At 37.6% G+C, this 22,754-nt stretch overlaps 1 protein-coding gene across 6 annotated transcripts in view; it reads right to left on the minus strand.

The window, feature by feature from the left end:
• Positions 1–343: 343 nt before the first annotated feature.
• The window catches only part of SRBD1 (S1 RNA binding domain 1), a 228,274-nt gene continuing 205,863 nt past the window's right edge, over positions 344–22,754 (minus strand). For 3 of the 6 annotated variants that reach the window (XM_045445920.1, XM_045445919.1, XM_045445926.1), the window contains 2 exons: positions 17,076–17,249; positions 344–1,375 (listed from right to left, as the gene is read on the minus strand). In XM_045445920.1, coding sequence (XP_045301876.1) covers positions 17,111–17,249 — 139 coding nt within the window. In that variant the 3' untranslated portion in view covers positions 344–1,375; positions 17,076–17,110. Of the gene's footprint in view, positions 1,376–17,075; positions 17,250–19,506; positions 20,043–22,754 lie in introns of those variants that run through there. The other 3 variants (XM_045445922.1, XR_006703435.1, XM_045445921.1) reach the window with 3 other exon arrangements.

A 22,754-nucleotide genomic window follows, 5' to 3' on the forward strand; every position in this document is an offset into this window, starting at 1 on the left:
TGAGTGATGTTTAGTAAAACTCCTTTTCTCTCTATCAGCTATTTATGTCAATAAGGGTTCTTTCTCAGTGCTTATATCTATAAAATGTAAAAGGAGGAAGAGAATTGATGCTAAGCCTGTCTCTTTCTGAAAATAAATCATACTTGAACATTTACCTGTGCTTACATGAACTGAGAAATGTCTCATTCAATACCATGAAATGATAATTTTCTAATACACTTTTACTTTTTAATCATTATTTGTCAAAATTCATAACATTTGTTTAACTGTATACCGTTAATAACTGCAATAACTCCCATCAGAGGAAACAATTAATATTTATGAGACTTATGGACATAAGAAATTAAAACAAATTAAATTTTAATTCATACATTTTTTGTTGCAGAGAAATATGATAGGAATAACACAAAAAATGTTTAAGCATAATGATACTCCACTGGGATAAAATTATGTGAAAGAAGTGAAAGGAAAATAGAAGCTCAAGGGAAAAAGAAATGATGTACAATATTTCTTGTACTTCTAACAAGAGCTTATTCACATATTTTGGTGCCTATCAAAGTCTTATGATATTTAGACCTGAATGGATAATTTAAAACAGTAAGGTGAACTAAGTTTAATGTGGCTCTTGGGATGTAGTTTGCCGGACTCTGGTCTAGATCTAAGAAAGTGATGGAGAAAATGTTAATGATACAGATGAAACTTAAAAATATGTCACGTCTATAGCCACTACATTGTGAACAGAAAAAAAGAAGGAGGAGGAGGAGGAGGAGGAGAAGAAAAACCCCTACTCTTCCAGTATTCCAAAACTATGATCCAATTCCACAAAGAAGTCACACAATGGGTGGATGTGGGAGGTTCCAACACATCTTCATTGTTTCACTTGCATCCAACTTGTTAATATCAACATTCTTGTTGGAATTACACTTGGGGAGCCAGGTGTTATGCCTTTATCAGCGGCACCCTTGGTGAACTCTAAGTGTGTGATTCCTTGTTCAGTCCATCTTCTTTTTGTTTCTCAAAACCAAATCTGGTCTCGGGGAAGCATCTGCCACTGGCCTGTGCATTTGACTCCTGCTACTGTTCACGAAGGATCAGGTGTCACACTTCGGGATGTGTCCCTCAATGTGGGGAAACACACCTTGGTAGGCTGTTCTGAAATGTGCCTGCAAATGCATCCTCTCTGCTTCTTTGCGCAGGCTCTCCTGCTTGAGCTCCATGGTTTTGTTTCTGTTGTTTCATCCGGACTGAATAATCTTTGCCTTTTAATCCAAGTACTTACATTTAAAGTAAATATTGATGTATTAGGGTTTGTATATATCATCTTACCTGTGTTTCTGTTTGTCCCATCTGTTCTATGCTGTTTTCACTCTCCTTTCTTGCACATAAAAAAAAAAAAAAATCAACCAAATGTTTTTTTAATCATTTTGTTTCTCTTTTGATTAGCTTGTTAATTATACATTATTTGACTGTTCTTTTCATGGTTACCCTAGAGATTACAATACAACATGTATCTTGATTTGCTAGACTCTAACATAAATTTGTATTTCCACCAATGCAAGGACTATAGAACACTTTAAGTTTTTTAATTCTCTTCTTGCCTTTTGTGCTATTATTGTCATGAATTATATATAGTTCTACATATTTAATTTTTTTATTTTAAGTAAACTCTGCACCACACGTGGGGCTCAAACTCATAACCCCAAGATCAAGAGTTGCATGCTCCACTGACTGAACCAGCCAAGCTCCCCTCTACATATTTTAAACACCTCAAGATAATAAGTTTTATATCATTCATGTTCATTATATTGATCCCTCTATTTCATGGTTTCAGTAAAAGGGTAATGCTAGCCTCATAGAATGAGTTGGGAAGTATTTCTCTCTTCAGTATTCTCGAAGTGTTTGTGTGGAATTAGTATTATTTTTTTTATTAAATGTTTGGTTAAATTCACCAGTGAAGCCATGTAGGTCTTTGTAGGAAGGTTTTAAACTAGAAATTCAATCTTATTTAAGTTGTTGAATTGATTTGAATAAAGTTGTTCTTTTATTATTTTTCTTATCAATAGGTTCTGTAGTTATGTTACCTCTCATTCCTGATCATGGTAACTGGTGTTTTCTTTTTCTTCTTTTTTTAAATCAGGCTGGGTAGAGGTTTACCTTTTTTTTTCTTCCCTGAATCAGTTCTGGTTTCATTCACTTTCTCTTTTGTTTTTCTGTTTCCCATTTCATTAGTTTTGGTTTCTGTGTATTCTTTTTCTTCCTTCTACTTTCTTTGGATTTGATTTGCTCCTTTTTTAAGTTTGATTTGGATGCCAAGATCACTGACAGGACTTGAGGGGCAAGAATTCCAGGAAGAGGGGTACACTCTGTACAACTTTTCCTTTCAGTGAGTTTGCTCATTGTAAATGTATCAGGTGCAAGAGCTGAAGCACAAAGCAAAGAGCAGCCCTTGAGAACCCAGGCAGCCAATCAAGTCTTTGCGCAAATCTTTCAGGCCAGTGAGAGAATTAGAGACCGGTGCCTACCAAAGGGGAGAGGTCCTGGCATAGATCTCTGACTTGCAATTAGCCTCTGGAAGAAAAAATACCACAGGTGTATGGCTAAGATGGAAGTAGAAGAGTATGCTCTACTCAAGTCCAACTTCAAATCAGCTCAGCCCAGATTGGTTTAAAGTCATCTGTCCCTACTCTAATTGCCTGCCAAGTGGAGGGTAAATCTTCTCTGGAAGAAGAAAATATTTGCCGGAGCCTCAAATTGTATCTACAATTTTCATATATAAAATCTGGCATTCAATCAAAGGATTACCATGCACACCATGAGATAAAACCAACTGACCAAAACCAAGGAGTACGACAGACTTTAGAACAGACTCACACATGATACGGATATTGGAGTTATCGGGCATGACTTTAACTATGATTAGTATGTTCTAGAAAATATAGGACAAAAGGGAGACTTTCACCAGAGAACTAGAATCAATGATAATGAAAAGAGAGAATCAAATGTAAATTCTCAAATGGATACACATAAATTGCTGAAATTAAAACGTTCAATAGGGATTAAAAAATGAATAGACAAGAAGAGGATTAGTTAACTAAAAGACACATCATCATTAAAAGAGATCCTGAGTGGAGAGAGGAAAGAAGGATGGTTTCATGGGTGTATGCAAATGTTAAAATTTATCAAATTGTGCATTAATAATGCAATTTATTGAATGTCAATTATTTCTTAATGGAGGTATATCACCTATAATGGAGTAAAAATTAAAGTGGCATCAGATTTATTTTCAGTAAAATCATTTTCTAGACTAGGGCAATACTTGGGGCACCTGTTCTGATAGCACGGAACCTGCTTGAGATTCTCCCTCTCTCTGCCTCTCCCCCTGCTTGCCTGCACACGCACCTTCTCTTTCTCTCTCAAAATGAACAAATAAACTTAAAAAAAAAAAGATTTAGAATAGAGCAATACTTTAAAAGTCCTCAGAAGAAAGAATTACCTTTGTTCTAGAAACCTGTGCTCAGCTAAACTTGCAATCAAGTAATTAAATAGATCAATGGCTATTTTCAGACATGTAAGTCTCAAGGTATTTGTATCCCATGCATATTTTCTAAGAAACAAAACAACCTAAGAATGTATTCAAGTTAAACAAAAAAAAGTATGAGAAAGACTGAAGCTTCAAGAAAATGATGTGTACCTATGAGTGTGATAAAAAGAAAAAAATTCCCAGGTGACAAATAAGCAGCAAGCTTTGAAAGGACCAAGCCCCAGCTGGACCCCAGCAAGCTGCCTTCAAAGAAGAAAGTAGATTTTTATCAAGAAGTTAGTATAGTGAAAAAGATGTACTTTTTAATGTTATGGTAAATGTAATATTGTGTATGTTAGAAATAATGCATATATTGATAAGGAAAAAAGGCAATTAAAAGCCTGGAAGGGGTACTCTACAGAAAATGTGAAGCAATTAAAATATAGCATACTTTTCTCCCAGTATAAGAAAGATAATTCACTTGACATGATACTTGGAACATTCTCCCTCAAGAGTTAGTGGCATATAGGAATGCAAGCTGGTGCAGCCACTCTGGAAAACAGTATGGAGGTTCCTCACAAAACTAAAAATAGAACTACCCTACGACCCAGCAATTGTACTTCTAGGCATTTATCCAAGGGATACAGGTGTGCTGTTTCGAAGGGACACATGCACCCCCATGTTTATAGCAGCACTATCAACAATAGCCAAAGTATGGAAAGAGCCCAAATGTCCATTGATGGATGAATGGATAAAGAAAATGTGGTATATATATACAATGGAGTATTACTCGGCAATCAAAAAGAATGAAATCTTGCCATTTGCAACTACGTGTATGGAACTGGAGGGTATTTTGCTAAGTGAAATTAGTCAGAGAAAGACAAAAACCATATGACTTCACTCATATGAGGATTTTAAGAGACAAAACAGATGATCATAAGGGAAGGGAAACAAAAATAATATAAAAACGGGGAGGGGGACAAAACAGAAGAGACTCATAAATATGGAGAACAAACTGAGGGTTACTGGATGCACTAAATAGGTAAGAGGCACTAAGGAATCTACTCCTGAAATCATTGTTGCACTATATACTAACTAATTTGGATGTAAATTTTAAAAAATAAAAAATTAAATAAAAAAAAAGAGTTAGTGGCATAGAATTATGTTTCCTTTTCTGAGGGTCCATCGATACTATTTTACTCCGTAGTTCACAACATTTAGAGTCCTAAAAATTCAACCGACTGCTATTTTTCTAGGTTTTAGAATACACTTACAAACAAACCAACAAACCCAAAACAAAACAAAAAACAAAAACAAAACACCCAGACACTTCACTGCAGTTACAAAGAATACAAATGTCTTAAATCTCAGAGCTGTGAAAATACTGGGATGCTAGCAGATGTGGCAGGGCAACATAGAAAACAGAAAAAAGAAACGAAAAATTGAGGAAAAAGGGGTCAGAATTGTAGATATCTTTACTTTCTTACTTTACAAAGCAGTGAATCAAAATATATATAGTCTAAATTGGACAGGAAATATATTAAAGTTGAAAAAATAACCAGTAGAAGAAATAAATTAATAATAAAACTATCAGCCTCATGTTTTAAGATGGAAGAATAAAGAAATCTCTGACTCTGTTATGGACTGAATGTTTGTGTCCCCCACCCGATTCATATGTTCACGCCCATTCCTCCGGTGCAATGGAATTAGCAGATAGGGTCTTTGGGAGGAAATTGGGGTGAGTGGAAGCCCTATAAATGCAGTAACTGCCCCCGTAAGAGTTAGAGGTTGCTTCCTCTCTCTGCTCTCTACCATGCAAGAACCTAGTGAGAAGTCAGCTGTCTGCAGACTCGAAGAAGGCTCTCACGGGAACCCAACCACGACCTCAGACTTCTAGCCTCCAGAACTGTGCGAATAAATTTCTGATATTTATAAGTCACCTAGTTTATGGCATATTGTTATAGCAGCTGGAGCTAAGACAGAACCTGTTTTTCTAAAACCAATCAGAAATAACAAGGATACAAATGAAATAAAAAGTCTGTCTAGGAGGAATGGGGCAACACTTATAACCTGAACCTTATTATTTATAAAGAAAGGCTGCCAAGTACAGTGAAAATTAGGTCAAAGAAAGGGTGCCAAGAGACGACACCCATGGCTGCAGATCTCAAGCAGAGTCAACAAGGCACAGTTTTCCAAGTTAGCAGCATACCCTGAGGAGCAGAAGCAATAGTTGCTTGTCTAAAAGAAGGCTGAGGTTTGCAAACCGGTTCTAGAATTCTCCATGACTCCCTTTGAAACCACACAGACATGACATTTTTGCAGGAAAACTTTCTGAAAGTAGGGAAACTAAGGTGAATGGATGGCATTGCAACTACCAATTCTACTCAATTAATATTTTGTAAAGGCTCTCCCCCAGTTCACCTCTCTGCACTGCACACCTGCTGAGTTCTGTGGCTCGAGTTATGCAGATTTTTGTGTTAACCCCCCCCCCCCCCCCCCCCCCCCCGATCAACTTCGTAGGTATTCAAAACGGTTGGTGCTGATCTGGCTGCATTTCAGGGATGAGACAAGCTCAGGGTCTCCATGCTGCTTGCCATCTTGAATTCTCCTATAAAGGCTCAACCCACACTCACAATACATTCCACTAGACCTTATATATGTAGGGCTTTATTGTAAGTTAGGACTTGTTAGCCCAGAGGTTGTTCAAAGCCTCTGACACCTCTCTCACATTTTCTTTCCCCATATAGGTGGTTCCGAAAGGACTCTGCATTCAACAATGAGAGTAACATAAAAGGAACTACGTATGGTTTCACAACCATATGAATATGTTAAAAAATATCAAATTGTACACTTTAAATCAGTAGATTATATTATATGTGAATTATATTTCAATAAAGCTTTTTTTAAAAAGGGACTAGGAGACAAAACCATTGCAGGAAAGAAGACAAAAGAAATAAGAAAACAAATTCAACATATGTCAGAAAATGTATCGTGGAATAGCTGAAAATTGTGACTAAGTAACTTCTTATGGATTCAAAGAACTTAGTGAAGTTCTTTGAAAAACTTCAAGTGAAAAAGTGGCCTCCATGAATCAAGAGTTCAAAGCACAGATAAAGGACTGAGGAAGAAATGATAAGACAACATCGGAAAAGATAAAATTGACCTGAATGAGCCCAGGAAAGATGTAGAAAAGTAATGACACACAGAAATGGAAACTGCAGAAAGAATGAGATATTGTTGAAAACAAGCTAAAGAAATGGAAGACAGGATTAAGGAAACTGAGTCACATTTTAAAAAGTCAAGTAACATTTTAAGAACATGAATAACATTTTTTAAAACTCAAAAAGAAAAAAAAGAATTTTATAGAATTATAGGAAAAACTCATATACATAAAGGTTAATTCTCAAGTACGCATTCAGAAGACAGCAGAACAATCAGCACACGAAACACATTCACAGTATAATTCAAGAAGATTTTCTGAAATAAAAAATTTGATTCTATATATTTAAACAGGCGCACCATCTTCCAGGAAGAACAAAGATTAATCAGCACTAGAACATGCCCTAATAAAGTTACTGGACTTCAAAGATACGATCATTCAGGGAGAAAAACCAAATGACCTCAAGGGGAAGAGACAGAAATCAGGCTGCTTCATACCTCCTTATTTATTTTTAACGTTTACTTATTTTTGAGACAGAGAGGCAGAGAATCCCAACCAGGGTCTGCTCAGCACAGAGCCTACTGCCAGGCTCGAACTTACGAACCATGAGACCATGACCTGAGCTGAAATCAAGTCGTATGCCTAACCCACTGAGCCACCCAGGCACCCTGAGAAATCAGGCTTCTTTAAAGCAGCATTCAACATTGTAGAAATTCACTGTCTTCAAATTCTAAGGGATACTATGACCCAAGAATTTTATTTCCAGCCAAAGTATAGTTCAAGCATAAACGCAACATGCAGATGACTTAAAACACACAAATACTTACAGAACACAAATCCTAGGGATCTTTCTTGAAAAAAACTACTAAAAATAGCCTCTGTCAATTGAAAGGCAAATGGAGAATGAAAATGATTACGTGTCCAATTCAGTAAGTTAGAAAAAGAACAACAGCAATCTTAAGAACAAAAGCAAGGAGATACTAGTAAAGACAAAATCAATTAAAGAATTAGGAAAGAGAAGAACTATAGAACAAATAAACATGTCCTAGAGAATGTTCTTAAAGAAAAATAAAAAGGTAAAGATTTAGGAAAGCTGGTCAAACAATATAAATATTAAAGAAAGAAGCACGTATATAAATATGAAAAAATGAGTACAAAGAAATAAGCATACTTAGGAAATTGAATCATAAGAGAATACATTGTTCAGCTTTATGCAAATATATATAATACATAATTAGGAAAATACAAATTATTAAAATTGACCCCAGAAAAGGAAGAAAATGCAATAGATCAATTTTCAGAAAATTTTGTGAGTGAATTCTAGCAAATCTTTAAGAAATATGTAACTCTAATATTATTTAAATGGTTCTAGACTATAAAAAGGAAAAATTCCAAAATCTTTTTACCAATTCAGCATAATACTGAGATAGTCCCAATCCCTAAACATTGCAACTAAAATAGAGCCAACTGACTCTAACATGATTAAGTCAAACTCATACCCCAAATGCAAAGATGGATCAATATTATCTATTATTGTAATACAACTTAAATATATATCAAAAAAAGAGAAATACTATATGAACATTCCTGTAGATGCTGAAAGGGCATCTAAAAAAACCCTATCATAAAATAGTAATAGATGAATAGCTTCTTAGCATGAAAAAGTATATATATCATTTCAAAGGCTAGAAACTACATAGTGAAACACTGAGTCCCATTAAAATCAGAAACAAAACAAGGATGTACATTACCAGTATTGTTTAACTTTAGCTACTAGCTGACGTCATTAAAGAAAAGAAATAAAATATATAAAATCAGAAAGGAAAAGGAAGAAAACATTAGTAGGAAGGATGATGCTAAGGCAGAAAACTCAGAAAAATCAACTTAAAAAAATCATTATTACCAAGAGTAAGATAATTTAGTCAGGTAGCTGAGCATAAAATTAAAACACAATTAATAGTTCTCCAATATCTGAATGGTTATTTAGAAAATATAACAAAAAATACCCAAGTTACAAAAACAAGAAACATTATAGAATACCTAGGAGTAAATCTAAGAAATGTACAAGATTCACACGAAGAAAATGTGGAAACGTTATGAAAGGTCATCTAAAAATATTTTAATAAATAGACATATTCTTATAGAGATGATGGAATATGACGGCAATCCTTTATAAATACATATATAAATTGAACTTTCTCAAGAAAAATATTAATACCATTACTTTGGGAATCAAGTGAGGAAAGAGTAATGAGGGAGATATAGCCCTATCAGACACTAAAAGGTATTATAAACATTATAGTAATTAAAAGTTTGGTATCAGCACAAGAACAGAAAGATCTATGGAACAAAATAGATAGCCTAGAAATAGATGCAAATAAATATTGGGATTAGTTTCTGATAAAGCTGACATTTCAAACTAGTGGGCTAAAATGACATATTTAATGAATAGGATAAGAGAGTAGCCATCTGGAAAATATGAAATTGGATTCTCTCTTTCACTTACACCAAATTAAATTCCAGATAGATTAAATATTTAAAAGAAAAAATAAACATAAAGGTAATAGAAATGATACATTTGATTTTATAAAAATTTTTTTCTTTATGGCAAAAATTTCCAATTATATTTTTCATTTCCGAGTATTCATTTAGTTTATCACACCTACTTGATCACTTAAAAAATATTCTCCTTCAAATGAGTTGTGTTCAACCTCTTCTCTCACTAAAAGATATTAAACAAACTTATTTTATAATCTATGTCTAATAATTCTAATATGTGAAGGGTTTGTCTCATTTAGCTGTTTTTTCCTGCTGCTTCTTATAGTTACTTGTTTTGTTTGCTTTAACATTTTTGATTATGGTGTCATATTCCTTGAACTTTTCTGAGAGAATTCTCCTACAGAGAAGACTTGCATTCACTCCTGCAGATGCCAAGGGGCACAGTCATTTAAAAAAAATTCTTAGCTTGAGGATTTTGAGATCACTCCAGTAGTATGAAATCAGCAGTGCTAAGCAGCATTTTTACTATTTTTGATAGTTTGTATTTTTCTTCTTTTCTTTAGTTCTAAGTATTTTCTAATTTTCACTTTGATTTCTTCTTTGATTGATATGTTATTTAGAAGTATTTTTAAACTTCCAAACATTTGCCATTTTTATTATTATTTTTTGCTACCCTCAACTACCTCTATGAGCACTCTGCAAGCAAATCTTTTTTTTTTAATGTTTATTATTATTATTTATTTATTTTTGAGAGAGAGAGAAGAGGACAGAAAGGGAAAAATCCCAAGTGGGCTCCACACTGTCAGTGCAGAGCCAGACACAGGGCTCGAACCCATGAGCCGTTGAGATCTTGACCTGAGCCAAAGTCGGATGCTTAACAGACTGAGCCACCCAGGTGCCCTTGCAAGTAAATATCACTACTATCTTATTCAGGCCTTGGTTACCTCTTGCTTGTACTGGAAAAACCACTACACATGATCTATGCCTTTACACTTAGGGGAGAGTGCTCTTTATTCTTTGTGTATTTTTAAAAATACTATATGTAGTGGTTTGTCTAATCCTCATCTTACAAAATTATTCCAGAGGAAAATTCACAGACAAAACCTAGGAGGGATATCAGTGATAAATTGAATCACCTAGCTTCACCTGAAACAATAGAGCCATTGAATTAGGGCAGTCAAACGTGCTTCCTCTGAGGACACAGAATTGATTTGTTTAATTTCTGAAAGGTCATCTGCCCTGGGAACGGGAAAGGGGATTCTGCATTCTCTTCCATGGTTTGTAACCTCATCCCTGACAGCTGCAGGGACACGTGCATGAAGAATCTCTCCTTCTCCTCCTCCCCACCGCCCACCCCCCTCCTTCCTGGCATTCACACATAACTGTGTGGCAATTTACTTTTATCACCATGGCCTGCAATGGGCTTTACTTGCTAGGCATCATGTTCTCCACAGAGGATTGCCATGGGAAAGTCTCTCATTCTGAGCCCCCTCAAATAACCAGACCAGGCATTTTTCCCATCTTGGGTTCATCCTTGGATTGCTATCAGTTCATCAACAAGTACTAATGAGTGTACTTATGCATCTGGACTGAATCAGTGTCTATTCTCACTGACTCAGACATTCCCAGTTCGAGAAGGCAAAATACAAGGCAACAGACTTAAAATGAAGCCAAACTCATTGGCTTCCCATGAACTTGTACTTTAATTGCTACAATTGCTTCCTAACATACCTCCTGGACTTCTATCCCTAGCACCACCCCCAATGCACTTTCACATGTCTGTCAGAGCAACTGTCCTCAAATAATGCTGCACATCCCCTTTCCCCACTAAATATCTTCAGTGGATCCTCTTTCCTTAGAAAATCAGGTACAAATGAAGAGAACCAGGAATGGTGGATAAAAAGGTTAATATAATAAACTCTGTATAATACTTTCCTCTCTTTTATCAGGTTTTTAATTAACATAAAATTATGTAGTCATGGTTATATCAATGTATTGTTGTTGGGTTTGTAACATACATAGATGTAACAATAATATAACAATAATAAAAATTTTAAAAAGGGGGGAGGGAATAGAGTTATATAGGGTTGATGTTTCTGTATCTCACTGGGAATAAGTTACTATAAATGTGAAGTAGGTTGATACCTATCATCTTATCTGGTAAGCCTACTGAAACACTAAGAAAATGACTCCAGACAAAGATCACAATTGAAGAAAACTACAGATCAACATCTGTTATGAATACAGATGCAAAAAATTCTCAACAAAAAACTAGCAAACCAAATCCAATAATATATAAAAAGATTAATTCACTGTGTAAGTTTGCTATGCTAGAGTTGCCCAAACTAAGTTTCACAATGTGAACGGTTTAAACAACAAAAATTGACTACCTCCCAGTTCTGGAAGCTAGAAGTCTGAGGTCAACGTATTGGCAGGATTGGTTCATTCTGAGGGTGCTAGGGAAGTCTGTTCCAGGCCTCTCCTACTTTCTGGTAGTTTCTAGGTTTGTAGCAGTATAACTTCAGTCTTCACATGACATTCTACCTGTGTGCATGTCTGTGTCCAAATTTCTCCTTTTTATAAGGACCTGAGTCAATCAGATCAGGGTCCACCTCAATCCAGAATGACCGAATCTTAACTAATTACATTTTCTACAGCCCTCTCTGCAAATAAGGTCACATTCTGAGATACTGGAGGTTAGGGCTTCAACATATGAATTTGGGAGGGGGGGGGGGCCTCATTCAACCCATAACAAAAACCATGACCAAAAGGAATTTATCCCAGGAATGAAAGATTGGTTTAACACTCAAAAATTAATTAATGTAATATACTATACTAATAGAATAAAGGACAAAACCCACATGCTCATCTTAATAGATTCAGAAAAAGAATTTGAAAAAATTCAATACCCCTACATGATAAAAACACTAAAAAACTAGGAATAGAAGGGAACTTCCTTAACTTGATAAAGGGTATGTACACAAAATGCACAGCTAAATCATACTGAATAATGAAAGACTGAACACCTTCTCTTTAAGAGCAGGAACAAGACAAAAATATCCACTCTCACCACTTCCGTTCAACAATGTACTGGAGGCTCTAGTCAGAAAAATTACGCAAGAAAATTAGATAAAAGAAATTCAGAGTGGAAATAAAGAAGTAAAACTATCTCATTCACAGAGATAGCATGATCTTATATATAGAAAACCCTAAGGAATACACTAAAAAACTATTAAAAGTAGTGAGTTCAGTAAGTTTGCAGGACATAAATCAGTATAAAATAATCAACTGTATTTCTATACACTGCAGCCAACATTCAAAAAATTAACATAAGAAAGCAATTCCATTTACAACTGCATCAAAAAGAATAAAATACTTAGGAATAAACTTAACAAAAGAAGTGTAAAACTTAAACTTTGAAAATAGCAAAACTTTGTTGAAAGACATTAAAGACATAAGTAAGTGGAAAGACATCCCATGTTCATGGATTGAAAGACTTAATATTGTTAAGATGGCAATACTCCCCAAAATGGTCTACAGATTCAATGCAATCCCTATCAAAATCTCAACTGGCTTCTTTTCAGAAATTAACACGCTGATCCTAAAATCCACATGCAAATGAAAGAGATCTAGAATAGCCAAAACAATATTGAAAAAGAATAGAGTTGGAAGACTCACATGTCATGTCAAAATTATTACAAAGATACTGTACTCATGACTGGATAGTACTGCATAAGTAGTTATAAAGACCAATGGAATAGAATTTACCTATCTGTCTTTAGTATAGAACCCATAAGTCTATGGTCAATTGATTACTGACAAGCGTACCAAGATAATTAAATGAGGAAAGAACTATCTTTTAACAAATAATGCTAGGACATTAAAACAAAATCAATTGGAGCTCTACCTCATTTCATATACTAAAAAATTCAAAATGGATCAAAGACCTACATGTAAGAACTAAAATTATTAAACTCTTAGAAGAAAACAAATGTGTAAATCTTCATGACCTTGAATTATGCAATGTTCTCTTAAATATGACACCAAAAGCATAGGAAACAAAAGAAAAAAATAAATTCAACATGTTATCAAAAATTTTGCTTTTCAAAGGACACTATGAAAAAAAGTGAAAACCCACAGAACTGAAGAAAGTTTTTATAAATCATCTATCTGATAAGGGGCTTACATAGAGAATATATAAAGAACTCCTAAAAATGTAGAAGAATAATCTAATTCAAAAGAGGTCAGAGAGTCTGAATAGACATTGCTTCAAAGAAAATATACAAACAGCCAATAAGCACATGAAAAAATGCTCAATATTATTATTTATGAAGGAAATGCAATTTAAAACCACACTGTGAAACAACTTCACATCCACTAAAATGGCTGTAATAAAAAATACAGATGAATAACAAGTGGTGAGGAGGATGTAGAAAAACAGCGTTTCTTGTTGGAGTAATGAAAATGTTCTAAAGTTCACTGTGATGGTTGCATAACTCTATGAAAACCATTGCTTTGTGCTCTTTATTTAAATGGTGAACTGGGGTGCCTGGGTGTCTCAGTCGGTTGGGTGTCCGACTTCAGCTCAGGTCATGATCTCACGGTTCGTGGGTTCAAGCCCCACATCAGGCTCTGTGCTAACAGCTTGGAGCCTGAAGCCTGTTTCAGATTCTGTGTCTCCCTTTCTCTCTGCCCCTCCCCGGCTTTTTTCTCTGTGTGTGTGTGTCTCTCTCTATCTCTCTATATCTCTCTCAAGAATGAAAAAACATAAAAAGGAATTTTTAAAAATGGTGAATGATATCTCAATAAAGCTGTTAGCAAAACCCAAACTCAAACATGACCAAGGTAAAGTTTCTGGAGGCAAATTTGTGATTGCAGACTATTTTCTTTGGTCCTGGCTCTATTCACTGGGGCCAGCAGACAGTATTAGTGAAGAGTTGGCCAAAGCCCAAAGGAACTCTCTTCATCTGTGCTTTGCCTTGAGCAATTTATTTTTAAATAACCCTTTGTCAAATTAGACATACACAGTCTGGTTTTGCATATCCTCTCCTAGGGTTTTTGATGTTTTTATCTTGGGGATGGGGTGGAGCATGGAGGGTATGTTTTCCTCTTTGAAAGATGTGATGGGTTAAGGGCCAATTAATTGTCAGTTTTAGTTTTCTTGGCCCCTGACTCATGTCCATTTTCAACTCCAACAGCTTCCAGTATCAATCATACAGGAGCCAAACTCTCCATGAGGCACAGAGATCTCCCCACTGCTCTGAATTTCTAATTTTCTTTCTTTAGTGGAAGTGCAGTCTCTGCTCAGTGTTCTTAGAGGTGCAGGTGGGAGGGAAGTAATCTAAGGGAACCTTGTAAATAATGAACGAATAGGTTCATAGGCTTTTCAGCACCTAGGTTACCCAGTGCTGTCATACATTATGAGGCCAGGGATGGGTAGATGCTGGGGTTGGTTTGCTGGAGAGCTGGCTAGGCAGCTGGGTGAGAGTTGAGCTCTACAAGTACAGAATAGGAGCAAGGGATAACTGGGGGGAAAAGGAGGGAAGGTGGGCGTTCATGAGCTAGTGGATCACAGAAACAGTTAGTTTGGAAGAAGCTCAATTCTAATGCTCCAGAGGCTGTACTGGACTTGTTTATGCTCCCAGATTCACCCAGCCTCAATAGGTGACCCCTACTCTCATCCTCAGCCAGATGCTGAGCACTGCAGTTAGTGCTGCTTACTGGAGAAGTGGGGATAAGGACTAGAATTCAGTGTGACCTCTATCACACTTGTTGCAGTGAGACTCAAAGTAGCTCCAACACAAAGGTCTGACCCAACCATACCTACCTCCTTAGCAATTGTCCACAGAAGGCAACCTAGAAGCATGGGGGAGTCCATGCCTGGTAGGATGAACTGTGACCAGTGCGAAACAGGAGACAGGAAGGAGAAAGCAGATAAACTCCTCCTCTTTCCTACCTTCCTTCCACCTCTTACCATCTGAGCCACCATCATTCCATATAACTTCTTCAAAGACAACCTGGCCTCTAAGAAGCTGGCAGGGTTTTCTTATGAGGCTGTATGCACATCTCGTTTTGCCCTCTCACTACCTGGACTCATTTTCCCCTTTCCCTTGCTCTTCCTGCCCTGGAATTGTAAACCCCAATAGAACATGAGTACATAAGCTTTTTCTCATGCTGTTTTATAGAAAACCTAATGCAAAGCTAATGCAGAGACCAAGGCCAACCACTGTATCCAGAGGAATCAAGGTAATCAATGGACAACTCAGGTCTGGTGAAGCTGGAGTCAAAATCTGAGGATGTAAGGAATGAATAAAAAGGGGGGAAGGTTCCAATACCATGGATAGCGATGGGAATTCAAGGTTGCTGTCCTGGTGGAGTTTCCAATCGACAGAGGAAGATATTAGTTAAATGCTATTATCACATACATAAATGTATAGTCATAAACTGTGTGTAGGAAGTGAAGGGAAGTTGCATCACATGGTGCAAGGAGAGCCTACAAAAGTGAACTTGATTTAGTCTGGGAGTTCAGTAAGTCTTTTCTGAGAAAATGCCATCTGGGGTGACATCCAAAGGGGTGGGGGTGAGAACAAAGGGAGGCTGCTCTGGGCAAGAGGAATGACAGGACACCTACACAGGCTCTGTGGTGAGGGGGACCATGCTCAGTTCAGGAGAGCAGAAAGGATTTCTCCACAGAGAAAGATGCCTCCCAGCCTTGGTTTTCATACTTAAAAAAATTTTTTTTTTTGAAAGAGAGAGAGCACAAGCAAGGGAGGGACAAAGGGTGAGATAGAGAATCCTAAGCAGGCTCCACGCCCAGTGTGGAGACCGATGTGGGGCTCGACTTCACAACTGTGAGATCATGACCTGAGCTGAACTCAAGAGTTGGGTGCTTAATCGACTGAGCCACCCAGGTACCCCTCAGTTTTCATACTTAAAAAAAAAATCTCGGGGCGCCTGGGTGGCGCAGTCGGTTGAGCGTCCGACTTCAGCCAGGTCACGATCTCGCGGTCCATGAGTTTGAGCCCCGCGTCAGTCTCTGGGCTGATGGCTCAGAGCCTGGAGCCTGTTTCCAATTCTGTGTCTCCCTCTCTCTCTGCCCCTCCCCCGTTCATGCTCTGTCTCTCTCTTTCCCAAAAATAAATAAACGTTGAAAAAAAAAAAAAAGAACTTAAAAAAAAAAATCTCAACCTACAATAAAGAATGTATTTTACATCTTAACCTAGTATCAATACAAATATACAGACAGACATACCAAAACAGAAGTTTCATTACATGATCTTTATCTTTATGGGGTTTTCCATAATAGCTGTGAACAATGAAACGTGTGTATACTTGGAAAGAGTACTAGCACTAGAACAATGTGCCATGGTGTTCACCACAGAACTGTTCGCAGTGATTTACATACATACGATGAAACGTATCAAGGTAGATACGTAGGTACTAACATGGAAAGATGTACGTACTACATTATAAAAAGGTGTAATGTATATAATCTCACCCTGATTTGTTAAAAATATTTATATATGAAGAAGTCTATGTGCAGAAAAACAGTTGAGAAAAAATATAAACTAGAAAAGGTGGCTATTCCTCAAATTACAGGGGATTTTTGTTTTTCACCAGCTTTTATATTTCATTATTTGCACTTTTGACAATATTTGTATTACTCTTTCAATTGGGAAAAATAATGAAAATAAAGTTAAAAGAAAATGACCAAAATACCTTCAGATGTTCCCTGAGGGTGCCATTATAGGTGAAGTGAGGTTGTTAGTTTACCAGAAATTCAGTGGTTTTGGTTACCCAAGTAGCAAATTATACCAAATTTGACTCAGCTGGCATATTAAGTTTTAGCTTCATGGAATCATTTTTAACCTTGTGAAGCAAAGAACTTGAACAAACCTTAGGTCCGACTTTCACTGGTGCCACTCTCTTCTTCATGGCCAAGATTCAAACCTGGGAAGCAGGTGGGCAAATGTCATCAAGTGATCAAAGAACCATGGCTGGGACTGGAGAAAGACATCCAAAGGCGAGTTGCTCTCTTGGGGAGAACCTCCCCAGTTACTGTGCGCCTGGCTATAAGGAGGTGGAAAGTTCATCAGAAGTGGGAAGCTTTCAGTAGCAGGCTTTTGTCCATCTATTACTTGACTGCTTTTGCAAAATACTATAACAAATCTGGAGACTTACATTTGGCCTCATTACTTAGATAAAACAAGACTCTCAAAACTTGAGACAAAACAATGCTGGGCTATTCCACTGCTCTCCCTCCCTCACCCATCTCTCCCTTCAACACTGCATCTCTAACTTTAGATTTTTCTGCTAGGATTGACCTGTCACATGAGATGGACTATATAGCTGTAACAAATTCTCCAGTACATGAGAGGTTTCCCCATAGTATTTAGATTGATAATTTATTTCCTCTCTTCTGGGATAGACGTTTCTCCTTAAAAATACTGGAGAGGAGGGGGATTATAATCCTTGTTTAGATTCTTGAGATGAGCTAAGAGAATAGCAAATCTTTTCGGGGGGTGACATTTAATTTCTAAAAAGGTAATTTTTAGTGCTGACAGGACCAGAGTTTGCTTATCCTACTCTGCCTCTAAATAATAAACTCAGCCTCCACGCACAGAATCATCCTCACCATATAAAATGAGTGAGTGGGAAGAAATCTATATCTTTCTTCCTGTGGAACAGACTGCTTTGGCAATGAGCCCAGTCATTCTGAAGTTCTCCATGATCTGTTATTTAAATCCAACTCATTATGACTGATTTCAGGCAGGAAGCCAAAATGACAAGACTGACTAAATACGTATTTTTGTTTTTTCCATTCTGTCCCTTCTTTCCATCTCTAGTTTTAACACAAGTGCTAACTCCGAGGTCAGGATTAGAGGTATAGACACCTCAACATGAGCACTCCATTAATGCAAGACCAAGTATTCCAAAGGGTTTTTTGGCTGCAAATGAGATGGGATGACACCATATTCTGAAGTAGATAGCAGCCAGGCTTAACTCCAAACCGCCCATGATATTTAACTTAAAATATTCTGTGCCGCAGTTTAAATTCCAACTCCCCATGGCTGCAGACATCCTCAAAAGATATCATATTCATCTTTTGTCTCCAGTACCTGGCACGGGATCTCATGGAGGTATCCAATAAATGTCTTCTGAATGGAACTTTTAGGTCTATAGGCCCATGTTCTATTTTTTCTTGCATTCTACAACCATGGCTGTTCAATCACTTCTTAAATTTTTTTTTTTTCAACGTTTATTTATTTTTGGGACAGAGAGAGACAGAGCATGAATGGGGGAGGTGCAGAGAGAGAGGGAGACACAGAATCGGAAACAGGCTCCAGGCTCCGAGCCATCAGCCCAGAGCCCGACGCGGGGCTCGAACTCACGGACCGCGAGATCGTGACCTGGCTGAAGTCGGACGCTTAACCGACTGCGCCACCCAGGCGCCCCATGTTCAATCACTTCTTAAAGCTCTTCTATGCTTGCTTATAGTTCTTTTACAATTTTATCTGTGTTTAACCCATCTGGAATTTATTTTTGTGTACAGCATGTCAATATGATTCTGCCTCAATATGAAATGCCACTTTTAACACACACTAAATCTCCAATGATTTTGTTTTTGTTTTTTTAAAGTAGGCTTCACACCCAGGGAGGAGCCCAATGTGGGCTTTGAACTTATGGTTCTGAGATCAAGACCTAAGCTGAGATCAAGGGTTAGCGGCCTAATGGATTGACCCATCCAGGCCCCCCAAATCCCCACTGATTTTGAATTGGTTATTCGACCGTTTTGTTTATCTCTTCCTGTGCTATTATATACTGTTTAAATTATGGCAGCTCTTGACTATATTTTATATCTGGAAGGACAAATTCCCTCATATTATTCCCTCATATTATTCTTTTAAGGTGTTGTTTTGAATTTTTTTTACATATTCTTCCAAATAAGTTTAATATTTTTTAAACTGTAAAAAAAATTTTTTTTTTTTTTTTTAATTTTTGAGAGAAAGAGAGGGGCAGACAGAGAGGGAGAAAGAGAATCCCAGGCAGGCTCTGCACCATCAGCACAGAGCCAGCACTGTGGGGCTCAAACTCACAAACTGTGAGATCATGACCTGAGGTGAAATCAAAAGTCGGATGCTCAACCGACTCAGCCACCTAGGTGCCCTGAAATAATTTTAATTTTTAGCTTAAGTTTAAATACACATACAAACAAAAGCAAAGCTGATTAGAATAATCAGATTTCTGCCAAAAGTAGACATATATAATAATTTTTGGAGGACTCATCTTTCTACAATACCATGTCTTCCAATCCAGGAACACGGTATGCCTTCATGCTTTCTGCTTTTATTTTATATTCATTAGTAAAGCTTTACACATTTTGTTCATACTGATCTTGTACATTGTAAGATTATTTCTAGATATTTTACAGTGTGTTGTTGTAATAAATGGGAACTGTTTATTCCATCATATTGTCTAACATGAGTAAGGAAAACTGGATTTTAGGGAACATTTTATATTCAACTATTTTTATTGAACTCTTATTAGGTATGTACTCATCCAATCAACATTTATTGAGTACCTGTCACATGCTGGTATTAAATACAGGGTATTTAAGTATGGCACAACACAGATATATATTATGGAATATACTTTGCTCTAAGCCTTCCCCTGCCCCCTCAATAGCTTAAATGAATAAAACTTTTATTTTTCTCACCTAACGTGAAGTCCAGAGTAGGCAGTTCAGGGCTGTTGTGTGAGTCTACAATGCCAAGATGGATTCAGGAACTTTCTATCTTTCTGTCCAGCAGTCGCTATTGAGTGTTTGTCACTGTCTGACCTCCAGCACTTCCGGCATTCTGTCTGCACTCCAAGCAGGAAGGAGGGCAAGGGTACCGGATAAGAAAAGTATGATAGCTGGTCCTGACACCCACTGTTTCTAGCCTTTCTAGAATCCCACCCCATGACTTTTGCCTACACTCACTGGCCAGAACTACACCACATAGCCACATCCGTGTCCATTAGTCACATTATCGCTCCCCTCAAATCAGAATTCTTTTAGTAAGGAAGAGGGGAAGAATTCTGAATAGGCATCTAGGCAGGCCCTGCCATGACAAGACAAATTCCTGCCTTTAGGGAGATGTTCAAAGAATTTATACCCACTGGTAATCTTATTCAGTTTGGGGCTGTCAGTACAGTTTTATGCTGCCGATTACCAACTGACACTTCCAGCCCGGCTCTCTTCCCTGAACTTCAGAAAGAGCCTGAAAGAGCCAACTGCTTATTTGGCATCTCCACTTAGATGTCTAGTAAGGATCTCAAACTCAACTGGTCCAAAATAAAGTCCTTCACCCAAACCGTCCAACACAGTCTTCTCCATGTCAGTAGATAACAATTTCATCCTTCTGGTTGCTTAGGCCAAAAACCATCCTAGACTCCAGTCTGTCTTACATCTTATATCCAATACACCAGGAAATCCTGTTTGGCTCTGTGTTCATCTTCCAAATATATCCAGAATCCCACCACTGCTCACCATTTCTACCACTAACATTCTTGTCCAAGCCACCATTATTTTATGCCTGCATTACCGTGACAGCCTCCTAAAATCATTACCCACATAGATAATTCTTCCTGAAGGTTCAATTCCCTGACTTCCTTTTTTTAATGTTTATTTATTTTGAGAGAGAGCGTGTGAGAGTGAGCAGGGGAGGTGCAGAGAGAGAGCGTGAGCGAGCGAGAGAGCAAGCGAAAGAGAATCTCAAGCAGGCTCCATACTGCCAGCACAGAGCCCAATGAGGGGCTTGAACTCACAAACCATGACCTGAGCTGAAATCAAGAGTTGGCTGCTTAATCCACTGGTCACTCAGGAGCCCCTTGACTTTCTCTTTTCTAATGATCTTATCCTTGGTCTTCTACCGCTGCTACTTATTCCTGTGATCATCCCCTCCCCTTTTTATGATTACCAAGCACTGCAACCCTGAAAGCTGTAACTTCAAAGTTAAGCTTGCCACTGTTGATGGCCACTCTTTCACCCATTATGTCCTCTGTTACCTCCACTCTAACATTCCTCCAACTCCATCAGGACCTACAATCATTAATCCTGTGCTTTTTCACTGCCCCTCATTTTCCCATTACACTCTTTCTTAAGGAGTTTAAATTCCATGGTCAACAATTTCTTTGTCCACTTTCCCTCAACTTCCCTGCTCTTCTCTCCATTTTACTCACTTGATGAACTCCCAAACCTGATTAGATCCACCTCACCACCTGTGCCCATCCAGCTGATGGGTGGAAGAAAATTATATAAGCAAGTGCACTGATCTTCCACTTGCCTGACCCTTAACCTGCAGTGGAACATTTAACATTGACTGGAAGTCACACTCTATTTCCCTAGGCTTTTCACTCTTTTCATCCTTTTCTTTCCTTTTCCTTTCTTCTCACACCTCCAACTCTCTTTACCCCTGATCTTCAGGCTCCTATGATGACCTTCCTTTTTATTTCAATGAGAGAAATAGAAGTGACCCAAGGAGACCTTCTATGAGCTTCCATCATCACGTCCTCCTCCCTATGTCTGGGCCCATGCAATCTTCTCTCTTGTTAAGATGGACACACTGTTTGTATTCCGATTTCAGACCAGTCACTGTGTACTAGATCCCACCCAGTCTCATCTACTCAAGGGTATCATTCCAGCGATTCCTCTCGGTCTCCCGTCTCAAATTTTCCTGTTTTACTAGCTCATTTCCATTTGTACATATTATTATTTCTTCTTAAAAAAACACAAAAACTCTCTCTGGACTCCCATTTTCCCCTGCCAACCACGATATGATTTCTCTTCTCGCTTGACAGCCAAACCTCCTGAACAAATTGTCTATATTCAAAATCCCCAATCTAACTCCTCCCGCTATTTACCAATCCCATCAGGCTCTCACCCCTACCATTTACCAGAAACAACTCTTGTTAAGGTCAGCAAAATATCTAGTTAACTTCTGGACATCTTTCACATTTCAGTGAAACCCCTCCGAAACATTTTTTGACATTTCTGACTAAGTAAACCACTCTATTACATGCTAGCTATCATATTGCTTATCCTCAAAGTAACTTTATACTTGCATGTGATTTCTCAATTAAAGATTCTTTTTTCCTCAATAGACTCTAAGCTCCATAAGGGCAGGGATAAGGTCTATTTTCCCATCATAACTGTATGGTCAGTGTCGGGAGGCCACCAATAAATTTTGGGAGAATTAATGCTTTATTAGAATCATGCCCATTTTAAACTTGGGAAAAGGAGGCCCAGAGAAGTAAAGATACCAGCTCAAAGTCACATTGTGGATTATCAGTAAGATAGGGACTAGGATTAGTTGAACATACTGACCACCAAGCGCCATGCTACTTTCTAGGGGTACATAATGAATGAGACATGCCCCACTTTTCCCAGTGTAGGCCTTATAGAGCTTCCACCATGTTTGGGCTAGAAAGGACCAGCCACGCAACCCAGTTCAATATCAAGCTCTTCTTGTGTCTACAAAGGCTTAGCTACCAGGTCAACAGAGATGCTTCAAATGCTCTGGTTCCTGCATT

This window comes from Leopardus geoffroyi, chromosome A3 (genome assembly GCF_018350155.1).
Source record: "Leopardus geoffroyi isolate Oge1 chromosome A3, O.geoffroyi_Oge1_pat1.0, whole genome shotgun sequence".
NCBI lineage: Eukaryota > Metazoa > Chordata > Mammalia > Carnivora > Felidae > Leopardus > Leopardus geoffroyi.